We start from the raw sequence: 12,600 nt of genomic DNA, 5'->3' as shown, positions 1-12,600 counted from the left end.
AAGTTTCTGAGGATCATTTCTTCTGTTTATTAAACAATAGCATTAGAAACAAAGTTCTCTGTGTGGGGAGTGTGCTTATTGCCTGATCACCATGTTTCACAGCTTTAGTCTCTCTTAACTAAGAAAGCAAGAAATGTTCATACTAATTTATGTACACACAAATATTTTTATCTGTCTATCCATAGTCTATCTATGATGTATCTATCAGTTATCTTCATCATATTCATCATCTAAGTCAAAACAGTGAATTCTCCAAATAATTCATTAATATCTGAATTATCATAGCATATCCCAAGTGTATATTCTTCATTTTCCTAACGTAATGCACTTTAGCCAAGATTCATTTGCTATATTTGTAATACAATGAGATCCTTCTTGTTACATTTTGGGTTTCATCCGATAATCCCCTGGAATCTACATAATTATTTTTCAAATGTTCACGCATTACAATCAAATATTGTGTTGAAAACTGTTCAGGTTTTATCAAATGTGTAGTGTAAAGTATCGACCGTTGCAGTATCATAGATCATAACGTCATCGTTGAACAATCTGCCTGCACTTCACATAGACAATAACTATCCTCTCCTCTCCCTAGGAGAGGAGAGTGTTTTAGATATACCATAATATAATCCTCTCCCTAGAATGTTTTTGTCAATGGATGTCTGTTTCATACATGTATTCTTTTCATAAATCTCACAACACAGGGCTTGGAAGGTGGCTCAGTGGTAGAGCACTTGCCTTGCATACCTGAGGCCCTGGGTTCAATTCCTCAGCACCACATAAGCAAAAAGAAAAAAAAAAATCACAGCACATCTCTCTACCACAAGTCATCCAGAATCAGTTCCTTTGGCGTTCAAGGCCACTGACTTTAGCCCCAAGGAAGCCTCACTTTATGACTTTACTCTTTATGATGCTTATAACTTTAATAAATACTCTTGTATTTACTAATGACCTTAGAGAAATCATTACCTGAACCTTAACTTAGCTAATGATAAAAGCTGTCTACATCATTCACACGGTATAGCTTCACCAATAATAAAATGCGGTAGTTTGTATGAAGTTCCAAACGATGTGTTGATTTATGTTAATTTGAGGGGGGGCTAATATCTGATTAGTAAAACAGTAATGACAGTGAATATATTATCTTACTATTATAGATAAGGAATTCATTATCAAAGATGACATTCATGTGAATTGGGTCCCATCTTTCAGTCTGTAGAGATGAACATCATCTAATTTATACTCTGTTTAAATCATTGAAATACTCTAGATTTATAGATAGATAGATAGATAGATAGATAGATAGATAGATAGATAAGTAGGTAGATAGATAGATAGATAAATAGATAGATAGATAGATAGATAGATAGATAGATAGATAGATAGATAGATAGATAGATAGATAGATAGATAGATAGATAGATAGATAGATAGATAGATAGATAGATAGATAGATAGATAGATAGATAGATAGATGGAGATAAAATACACTCTGGAACATGATAAATTATATAGGTCTCTAGATATTCACACATTGAAGCCAAAGGAGGATATGCATAGAAGTGATCACAAAACTCAATAGCTATGTGCATATGAACATATAAAATAACATTTTATGAAATGAACTCCAAGAAAAGGAAACAAGAAGCTTTTTTAGTTGCTGTTGTTGTTTTTTTTTTTGTTTTCTTTACCTTTGGTCTTGTTTGTTAGTGTGTATCTTTGAGAGGGTAAGGTAAGGCACAGAAAAGGTGGAACAAAGGGTGAACACATGCAACAGTGGTACTCATCAGACACTATGTGGAAAGCAAACTGTACATCTTGTGGGTAGGAATGGGAGGGGAAAACTTGGGAGTGAGGGAAAAGGAGACATGGTTCAGAAAGAATTGAGCTCATTTCCTGACTCATGTAACTCTAACTCCTCTGTATATCACCTTTTCAATAACAAATATATATATATATATTGTTTATATATATAACATACATATACACATATATACATATGCATATATATATATATATATGTATATATATATATATATATAACCAGTAAAAAAGAAAAGACTCAGGGAGAGTGCACAGGCCCTGAGTGAAAGCCCCACAGCCATCAAAAAAGAAAGAAAAGAGAAAAATAAAACAACAAACAATAAATGAAATCAGAAAAACTGTCATTGTGCTTTAATTGGTAGAATGCTTAATGACTCACTGTGTTTGTCTTATGAGAAGAAAGAAAAGATAGCTACCATAATATGGCATTAATACTAACATATAATATTCATGTTACATTCATTTCTTTTCTGATATTTGAAAAAATATATCTCCAGGGGCTACATCTACAAATTTCTGGATATATTATATTATATATTTACTTATGCATTTACAGGTTCTTCAAACAACTTGATGTGAATACTCCATATCACATTTATTTTATGTTTTTTATTTCAATTAACACTGCCTTACCCTGATTCTGCAATATTTCAGCTATGAAAATTTGTAGGATAAGTTTTTGAGATTATTCCTCTTCTCTGCCATTGTTCTTTCTCACTTTCAGATGCTGCCATTCAATGCTGTTCACATGTAGTAGGCACCATACTGAAATCAACTTTACACAAATGAATTGCAGTGTGTGTCATTGTAAACTTTCTTCCTGAAATCCTGCACGTGTTAGGTTGAGGCAATATTGAAAGAATTTTACATTCTATTTATGCAGGCACTGGGCAGGTAAATCTTATAGAATGAAGAATTAACTGTATTTTTCATCTCCCTACTTCTTACCAGCTACTGCTTTTCTCTGTAGTATTCTATACCATATCATTGCCTCATTTTATTCAGCAATCAAAAGGAATTAGTGGTTAATAAATGCTCATGAAGTAGTTAATTTTATGTCAGATCACAGAATTCAGTGACAAAATAACATTATGAATTCTGAATACAGCCATCATATGGATTCTGTAAATGCTTGCTAGTATTAATATACCAGTCAACTTTATAATGTCATGATTTTTATGTAAATCTCATTTAATCATAACTTACTTGCTGACAAATATGTGGTTGCAGTTGTGCTTATATTAAATGATAATGGTCAATGTTTTACATTTGTCTCACTAATATAAATGAAAAACTTGTTTAAAATCTTCCTCCAGTTATCTTAATGCTTTCTGAGAATAAGCTATATCCTATTGCTCAAATTCAATCATTTCTTTCTAAAAACCATAACGACCCTCTCCCTGATCTGCTTAGTTCTGACACCATAAATGACTGGGTTGAGTGCAGGTGGGATGACAACATAAAAGTTGGCGAGAAGAATATGGATGTATTGAGGAACATTTCTGCCAAAACGGTGGGTCATGAAGGAGAAAAACGCAGGTGTGTAGAAGGCCAGCATGACACAGACATGGGAGCCACAGGTGCTGAGGGACTTGAGTCGGGCATCCCTGGAAGGAAGGCGAAAGACTGCACTGAGAATCTGGACATAGGAGAGGACAATGGTTGTGAGACTCCACATTATGGTAGAGATGGCAATTAGACCATAGATGATGTTCATCTTGATGCTGGCACAAGCCAGACGGGCAAGGCCCATGTGCTCACAGTATGTGTGGGGGATGATCTGATGGCCACAGAATGGTAGTCTTAGGATGAGGGGAACGAAAGGCATCGTTAAGGATAAAGGTACCAGAAGGATGAACAGTGCTATGATGGACACCACCTTATTGGTCAGCACCAGTGTGTAACGAAGAGGGTTACAGATGGCCACATAGCGATCATAAGCCATGGCCAAGAGCACAGCTGACTCCATGCCAGTGCACAGGTGGATGAAGAACATCTGGATGAGGCAGCCTTCAAATGTGATTTCTCTCAGGTCAAACCAGAAGATGCCCAGCATTTTGGGGATGGTGGATGTGGACAGGCCCAGGTCAATCGAGGATAGAATGGCCAGGAAGTAGAACATGGGCTGATGGAGACTGTGTTCAGACTGGATTACAAATAAAATTGTGATGTTTCCCAGAAGAGCCGTCAAGTACACGGCACAAAATGGAAAACCAATCCAGGTATGCACATGTTGTAGTCCTGGAATTCCCAGCAGAAGAAAAATGTGAGGATGAAACTCTGTGTTGTTACGAGACCCCATGCCGCAGTCACACCTTTGACATCTATACTTGTTCTTGGTCATGAATGTCATTCGCCAACTGTGTCCAGCATTTCTTATCCAATGTTACTGATTTCCTGAGAATTACATGGAATCATTCTTCAGTATTCCTCTTAACCAGGTTTTTTATGACATAACTGTATGATCCTTTTGAAAACCTAAAGATACCCTGTTTTGGTTTCATTTCAAACAAGCAGTCAGCTTTACTATACTTTTCTTTCATATCCAAACTATAACTAAATATACTTTTATCAATGATACCAAGTAAAAGCTGTAAATATCTAGATTCAATCATCTTTAACATATAGGCAAGCTTCTCAATCTTAGGAAACAAGCACCCCATAAGTGGCCTGCATTTCCTGAGGAGACTGAATTTACACAAAGTCTTCCTTAAATTTCCAAATCAAATGGAGGAAGCTAATAAGTCAATACCATCTAAATCTCATCAAAAAATGACATAATTCCCTCAGAGAGTGTACGTCAGAGAGAAAGTAGAAAGACATTGTACATGTGATCGACATAACAAGGTTGACCTTAGCATTAGATTTTGCAATTCATTATCAGTAACAGAGAAGAAAGCAAATTGGTATTACTTTGTAGTAATATTAGATATAGTCATCCAAGTTTGAATCCCTGCTACCACTTAACGATTTAATTGTCTTATATAACGTTTTCATGAGGACCACATGGAAGGGTATTTTAATGCCTATAAAGTTTCACAACATTCTATCAAAACAGCATTCTGCTGATTAAAGAATGTAAAATCTAGTAAGTATGCTCAGTCAAACCTTTATATTTGATGTACTATCATAAAATGATCTGACCTTAGATATTTGAATGACACTGGCTTTGGTTCATCAACATTCATCTTTCATCATCTTCCACACAGGTAGTCTTGTCTTTGCTCACCATATGCACCTGCTCTACCTTTGAATTTTTATGCTCTAAGTCCCCCTCAGCTCTATCTCACATTTTTTACCCACTCAGTTTTCTTTGTTTCATTTCTCTAATCAAGTCACATTAAGCTCTGAGTTCATCATGGCTTCTTTTTGTAGAATTATGAATTGTCTGACAATCTCTCATTTGTTGATCTTCCCACAATGGTTTTTATCACATATGTCTACATTAGTTCCTTGATTGGTACTGTCCTTTAATTAATATGTGAGATTTCTCTGCACAAAGCTCAGTCCAGAACCTCTGACATGATTTTCTTTTAGTATCTCTAGTGAATTTAATATAGCATAATGTATTCAAGTTTCATCCTTGTATTCTCTTGTGGAAGCATTTTCACTTTAGGACTGAATAACATTCTCTCTTTATAACTATCATATTATTTTTATCTGTATACCTGTAATCAAACACTTAGGTCTCTTGGCTCTTACTGGTAGTGCTGCAGTGTTAACAGCATTACTAATATTTATCAGCAGTATACAATCCAAATTATATTAGAATGTTCGAGTCCAGATTTCATTATCAATTGTTATGGCTAAGTTCTCAGAAAAATTGCTCTATCATGTGGTTCTATTTGTAAATTTTTTATAGACTCTCCACACACCATTGTTGTACAAGGACATCTATTTCTCCACATTTCTACCATTGTATTCATTGGAGTTTACATTGATAATTCTCTGAACAAAAATGTAATGGTTCTAATTAACTTGTAGAAGATAAGTGACACAAACCATTTCATGCAAGGTTGATTTTTTTCCATGGGTATGCTTTTGACAGAGGTATCTTGGCAAATGTTTAAAATCATAAATACAGCTTTTAAAACATTAGCTAGACACTGTGTTACACTGCACAAACTCTACACTGTACTACAAGATGAAATAGACACTATGAGAACTGATCTTGGAACCATAAAATGTTCAATTTCCACAATGCAAACCACAGGGGAAACCATAGGTAACAGAATAAGTGAAATAGAAATAGAACTTCAGAAGTCGAGGATAAAAGATGAGCTAGAACAAAAAGTTGAAATATGGAAAAAACACTCAGAACCTACCAAAGAGAAGTCCAGAAATTGGCAGACTCTGCTAAGAAATCAAATCTAAGCATAATTGGAATTGATGAGGGGGAAGAATTTAATGGTAAAGGTGTCTAGAACCTATTCAGTAAAATCATAGCTGAGAACTTCCCCACTCTTGAGAGAAAAATCTTACCTGCTCAACCAAAGCATATAGAGCCCCCGTAGACTGGATCCAAGAAGAAACAATTCTAGACACATCATAGTAAAAACATTAGACATGAATAGCAAGGAACCGATTTTAAATGCTGCAAAATTAAAGAAGTAGCCATATTACAATGGAAAGAAAATCAGAATTACTTCAAACTCCTCCACACAAACCTTCAATGCAAGGAGATCCTGGAATGGTATAACCCAAGCACTGAGGATCAACAACTGCCAACTCAGACTGATCTACCCAGTGAAGTTATCATGTACATTGGATGGTGAACCCAAAATCTTCCATGACAAGCAAAAATGAAAGGAATTCATGATCACTAAACCAGCATTACAATGACTCTAACAGGAGGACACAATCTGAAGAAAACAGTCAAAATCAAAGACATACACCAGACAGAAATCACTAGAAGATCAATTTATTAAATATAGGGAAGAGGGGGGAAAAACAAAACACAGGTAATCAAGGAAATGTCTAGATAATAATCCTAATTATTAATTGACTCAATTCTCTAATCAAAAGAAGAAAAATAGCATATTGAATAAAAAATAAGATCCATCCCATGTTTGCATTGTTTTGAGTTACTTTTTAATTGATTAAAGCTTCCACTAATTATGTTATATGTATTTTAATATATTGCCTCTATGTCACATATATTGAATAAATAAAAGATGTTAATCTCTGATCTTAGATAAAGGAATTCAGATACAGACATTTGCACAAAATAACATACCTCTAAACCTAAAGAATTGTCAATAACATCATAAAGGCCATCAAGCAAACTTAATCGAAAATAGCCCTATAGAAGGAGAAGAAGAAAAAGAAGAAGAAGAGGAGGAGGAAGAAGAGAGGAGGAGAAGGACAGAGTCCTGAGCATATAGAGTCTTTCCTCTACGAGCCCAAAAATATAACATAGAATTATATGATGTTTGATTGCACAAGCATGTAATACTATTTATTTGGAACTCAGAGGTTAAAGGGTAGCAATTTGCAACCCAGTACAGGCCAAAAGAAATTGAGAATAGCTAGAGAGATGATAGATAGATAGATAGAGACAGACAGACAGACAGACAGACAGACATATCTTAACCCTGACTTATATGTGATCTCTCTTTAGTCACCCTCCAAAATAAAAATATTAATAGTGATTTCATCTTATAGCATGGTTCTCACATGGTTTGTCATGGTTTAGCCTGTCATTCATTTCCTATAGGAAAGCTTTTGCTTCATTATTGCTACATATCCCATGTACTTAAAATCATATTAAAAATCGAATGCATGTGTGGGGTTGGAGATATGGGAAGAATGATGAGTGAATTAACACTGATCAAGATGCATTGTGCTCATAAACTGTCATGTTGAATTTAAATCCCTTTATGCAACTACTTAAAGATAAGATAGATACATATATTATAGTAAAAACTGTATCTACAAAGCAGCTCACAAGGTTCATATGAATGACTGGATTTTGGCTGTGAGATAAAGTAGCAGCAATAATAGACTGAAGTGACAGAAGTTCACTCTTGGCAAGAGTGAGAAAAACAAAGAGCAATGAGATGAGAAAGAAATTTTCTCTCTTTTAGAGGCTCTCTCACTTTAGAGATTCTTGGGATCCTAATTGTTTTCTAATTTTAAAGCTAGGGATTTACAGCTAGTGTGGAAACACTGGTTCCCTGGTGATGTAGGGATGGAATATTTTAATTTTCACCCAGTTCATTGAAGAATAGTAGAGTGATCAAGCTAAGCTAAGTGATCAGATTAGGCTTACTAGACTGTGAAGAAGACAAGGACAGCATGACATTTGACAGGTAAACAGAGATAAAAGTTTGTATCCCCAAACACCAAGGATATAGGGCTTTCTTTGACTATAAAATTTCCAGAACCACCTTCAGACATCTCAATGCAAGAGGACAGTTTTACTTAGTATAGTTTCCATTTAAATGATACTTCTGTTTCTGTTAAGAGGACAGAATTGAAAATAATGATGAAATTAATAAATAGAACCCAGAAACACAGAAATAGGAAGAGGAGGTTGAATACAGTGTAACAAGTGTGTACATGAGGTAAGATAGATAAAAGTGATAGCGTAAAATGTCCTGTAGCACATCAGAATAATTTTGGTAACAGTTTATGATATATTTCAAAAGAGCAATTGTAGAGATTTTGGATGTGTGCATCACAAAGAAATGATGAATGTTTAAAGTGATAAGTATATCTATTACCATGATCTAATCATTACATATTTTATACATAAATTAATGCATTACAAGTTTCCAAGTATTCTTAATTAATGTTTATTAAAATTAAAGATATTGATTAAAATAATATAAAGAAACAGCAAATTGTCAAAATAGAAGTAACTAAGAAAGACTTAGAGAGAACAGAGAAAGATACAAAGATAATTGCATATATATGAACATATATATCAACAATTTTCCCAAATGTTTAATGATATGATTTACTAATGACGTTTTTTATCAAAATATACACCTAAGTCCGGATGGATTGTTACTTTGTTACACTCTTACCTAAGCAAAGCCCCAATATTCACTTAGCTTTCCTGTTTACTCCTCTGGCATCTTAATCTTTTCACCTAAACCTCAGTAAAATGGCCACAATAAAATGGTACCTACATGACATCTTTCAAGTCCATAAGCCACTTACCAGCAAAATTGTCTAGATGTGCTAGAAAAAAAAATCTACCTTTTCATTCATTCTGACAGATGTGCAAGATTTATACTGTTAATTACTGCTCTTAAAATGGAGTATACCAAAATAGATGCTCTCTGGGGAACAGAAACTCTCAGAGGCACTGAGATAGTTATGTCCTAAACATAGACTGTACTGTCATTGGTGATGGGGATAAAGGTCCCAGTTCTTGGTAAAATAGCTAATGATATACTGGCTTATCACGAAGCACGGGAGTCTGTCCTACAATTCATTCTCTTCAGATATCTCTTATTAAACCAATATTGCCTTTTTCACTTCTTTTGATCCATACCTGGTACAGATCCAAGGTGATTTCATGTGTACTTCCCCCCATGCACCCATTCTCTCCAGTTTATTGATTACCAAGGTTACTTACCTTTCTGTTACCAGATCAAATTCTCCACTTTCTCTATCCTACCCCGGTCCTAAATAAAATTCAACAGAAATAGAATCATGAAAAAAGTTGAAGCCTGGCAACTTACCGTTATTTCATGAAGTCACAACACAATTGAAGCTGAATGCATGTTATAGCAAAGGCCAGTTGGTTTACTCACAAATCCCCACTTCTTTCTGGTTCTAGCAATGAACTGGAGATTTTTAATTACTTGGAGACAGAAGTCTAGAGCTAGAAGTACAAGGCACGGAGAAATAAACAAACGGACAGCTTGAGACCATGTGTATGGGTTTGAACGGCATCTCCTCCATGGAAGAGGTATAGGAATTAGGACACAAGAGTCAAATTGAATCTATTTTATCATCTAAAACTTAATATACTTCACAGTGCAAACCATAGTCATAAAAACGTATTATATGTATTCAAAATTAATATATGTAGCACTCTGGAAACTTTCATGATTCAGAGTATGAAATTCACGAACGTTGTGAATAATCAGAACAATATATAAAATATATGTTATATAATAATAGAAACTATTTTATAAACACTCATACAAACGGAATTTTCTGGAGCTGTCTCAGAAGTTTTGGTGGGCCTAGATGGGACATACTATTCCATACAAAGCTTTATTGAAAGTGGAGAATAAACTTCTTCACTCAAATAGGTAAGTTGAGCTTTCTAATCATTCCTACTCTTGCTTCCTCCCTCATCATCAATTTAACTTAACCCAAACTTTAGAGATTCAATGCCAGGAGAAAAGCTTCCATAGTAATTTGATGCACAATGTCTTTGGTCTACACCGATAGTAACATCACATCTCACATGAGTCTGTGACATTTTGTTCTGTTTTAACTCTATTAGTCCTGTGGTACGTTGCTTTGCAATAGACATCTTTTGTTATTTCAACAAGTTAAGATGCTGTTATCCTGTGAAATGTAATTTGTTTCTCTCACGTTGTAAGGTGTTAACTACAAAGTAGTCATTTGATACATATTTCCATTATCTATAACTAGTTATCTATAACTCCATAGGGTTAATGAGAGTTGTTCAGTCACTTGAAAAATGCTAAAATGTTCCCATGATTAAATCAGTGCTAAGTGATCTGAGGAGGATGCCTGGTGAGGAAAACATCATTTGATGTATGCTTTGTTTATTAAAAGTACATTCCATTAGCTGGATACTGGTGGCTCGTGCCTGTAATCATAGTGACTCAGGAGGCTGAGATGTCGGGATTGAGGTTCAAAGCCAGCCAGGAAAGTCCATGAGATGCTTACCTCCAATGAACCTGAAAACCGGAAGTGGTGCTGTGGCTCTAAGTGGTAGAGAGCTAGCCTTGAGCAGAAAAAGCTCAGGACAGAGCCCAGGCCCGAATTTCAATACCCAGGGCTGACAAACAAAAACAAATACTAAAACTAAAACATTCCATCACTATGGCTTATGACTGGATAAGTCTTCCAGGTCAACTTGGTTCCAGTGGATGTGGACTTGGATCAGCTTGCTGAGGAAGCGCTTGTTACAAGCTCTTTCTTTCCTAGATCTAGTGTTTTTCTTGAATTAAGGCTCACTGTGGAGGTTGTGTTCCACCTCCATGGGGATAGATTGTTGTCATAGCTTTCTTTGGAATTTTTCTTCATTTGCAAGGTTTGCATGCCCTCAATTTCTTTCTATCAACATGAACTTGTGAATATTTATTTCATACTCTAATATATAATCCAATGCTGTTTAATTTTGACAAAATTTCCAGCTTTGGCTATTGCAAAATCTTTCAGTTGAATCCTGTGTCTATTAGACATACATCTGTCATTAGATGCTCTAATTTGTGGTGTGAAGAGGGAGTTGTTTCCTTACTTTCTGCTAAACTAACAAGTTTCACTCTCTCTCTTATCTGCCTGGGCTTGACACCATAAATGATGGGATTCAGTGACGGTAGAATAACCAAATAGAGGTTGGCAACACGAATGTGGATGTAGTGGGGGATGCTGTGTCAGAACCAGTGCGTGAGGAAGGAGAAGACCCATGGGATATAGAAAACACAGAGGTTGGAAGCATGGGAGCTACATGTGCTTGGGGCTTTAGTTCATGCATCCTGCAACAGAAGGTGGAAGACAGCACAAAGAATGTACACATATGAGATTCCAATAAGGACCAAGTTCAGAAGAAAGAGGGAGACCACAAACAGCCCATAGGCCGCAGTGACATGGATGTTTCCACAGGACAACCTAGCAATGCCCATGTGCTCACGGCAGGAATGGGCTATGACACAAGACTGACAAAAGGATGGCAGATGAAATAACTTATGGGGCAGATGAACAAGGCTGGACGAATCATAATGCAAAGGCGGATTCTCAGCAGTACCCAGGATATCAAGATGGTGGTGTAATGGATGGCCACATAATGGTCAAAGGTCATGGTCACCAGGACCTCAGCCTCCATGCCAGTGAAGACGTGGATTAGAAACATCTGAGCCAGATAAGCCCCAAAGTCTACCTCATGAGCATCAAACCAGAAGATGCCCAGAATGTGGGGTACAGAGGTGGTAGATCAACTGTTTAGAGGATAGACAAAAAGAAAAACATGGGGTCTTGAAGAGACTTCTCTGTCGTGATGACTATCAGAATGGCGGCATTGCCCATTAAAGTCACAAGGCAAATAGAGCAGAAAGGAAGAGAGATCCAGGCATGGACCCCTTTCAGGGCTGGGATTCCAACCAGGAAAAAGTAGCTGGGTGGAAAACGTTCTTGTGTGGTAGACCATTCTGTGCTATGGAGAAGGAAGAGGTGAAGTCTCCTGCCAGCTGGAGTAAAAAAGGAAAGATTGAGAATCAGAGAAAGGCAGGAAGAGAACAAGAGTGGGGGACTAATCATAGGAAGGAATGATTGATACACCAATTGCTATGTCTCTGTGTGAGCATAAAGTTAAAGTAACTGTGTTAGAGATGTTCATATGTCGAGTTATTTCCTTAAACATTTCAATAGTACAGGGATTGCCAGATTCAACCTTTTCATTTTGCATAGTGATGAGACTTAATTTTGAACCTGGACTTTCTGCAAATTAAATGCAGATTTGTAATAATAAGACATTTCCATTCCTTTTGGAAGAATGGGACAGATGTCAACTCTGGGAGCAAAGTATCTAGTGAGAGATTTTGTGAATGCAATTCATTTTAT

General features: G+C 36.0%; 1 protein-coding gene and 1 pseudogene across 1 annotated transcript; both read right to left on the bottom strand.

Annotated features, from left to right (window-relative positions):
* Positions 1-3,190: 3,190 nt before the first annotated feature.
* On the bottom strand, positions 3,191-4,126 carry LOC122115820 (olfactory receptor 52E1-like). The gene has a single exon (XM_042689385.1). The coding sequence runs from the start codon at positions 4,124-4,126 to the stop codon at positions 3,191-3,193; it is 936 nt and encodes a 311-aa protein (XP_042545319.1).
* A 7,072-nt stretch (positions 4,127-11,198) lies between these two features.
* LOC122113860 lies at positions 11,199-12,297 on the bottom strand (annotated as a pseudogene).
* Positions 12,298-12,600: the final 303 nt, after the last annotated feature.

This window comes from Dipodomys spectabilis, unplaced genomic scaffold (genome assembly GCF_019054845.1).
Source record: "Dipodomys spectabilis isolate Male_0828 unplaced genomic scaffold, ASM1905484v1 ptg000003l, whole genome shotgun sequence".
Taxonomy (NCBI): domain Eukaryota; kingdom Metazoa; phylum Chordata; class Mammalia; order Rodentia; family Heteromyidae; genus Dipodomys; species Dipodomys spectabilis.
The sequence above is the reverse complement of the archived record's forward strand: the minus strand, read 5'-3'. Positions and strand labels throughout refer to the sequence as shown.

Coding starts and splice junctions, on each gene's coding strand:
- LOC122115820 (XM_042689385.1), bottom strand. CDS start 4,126: ATGGGGTCTCGTAACAACACAGAGTTTCATCCTCACATTTTTCTTCTG.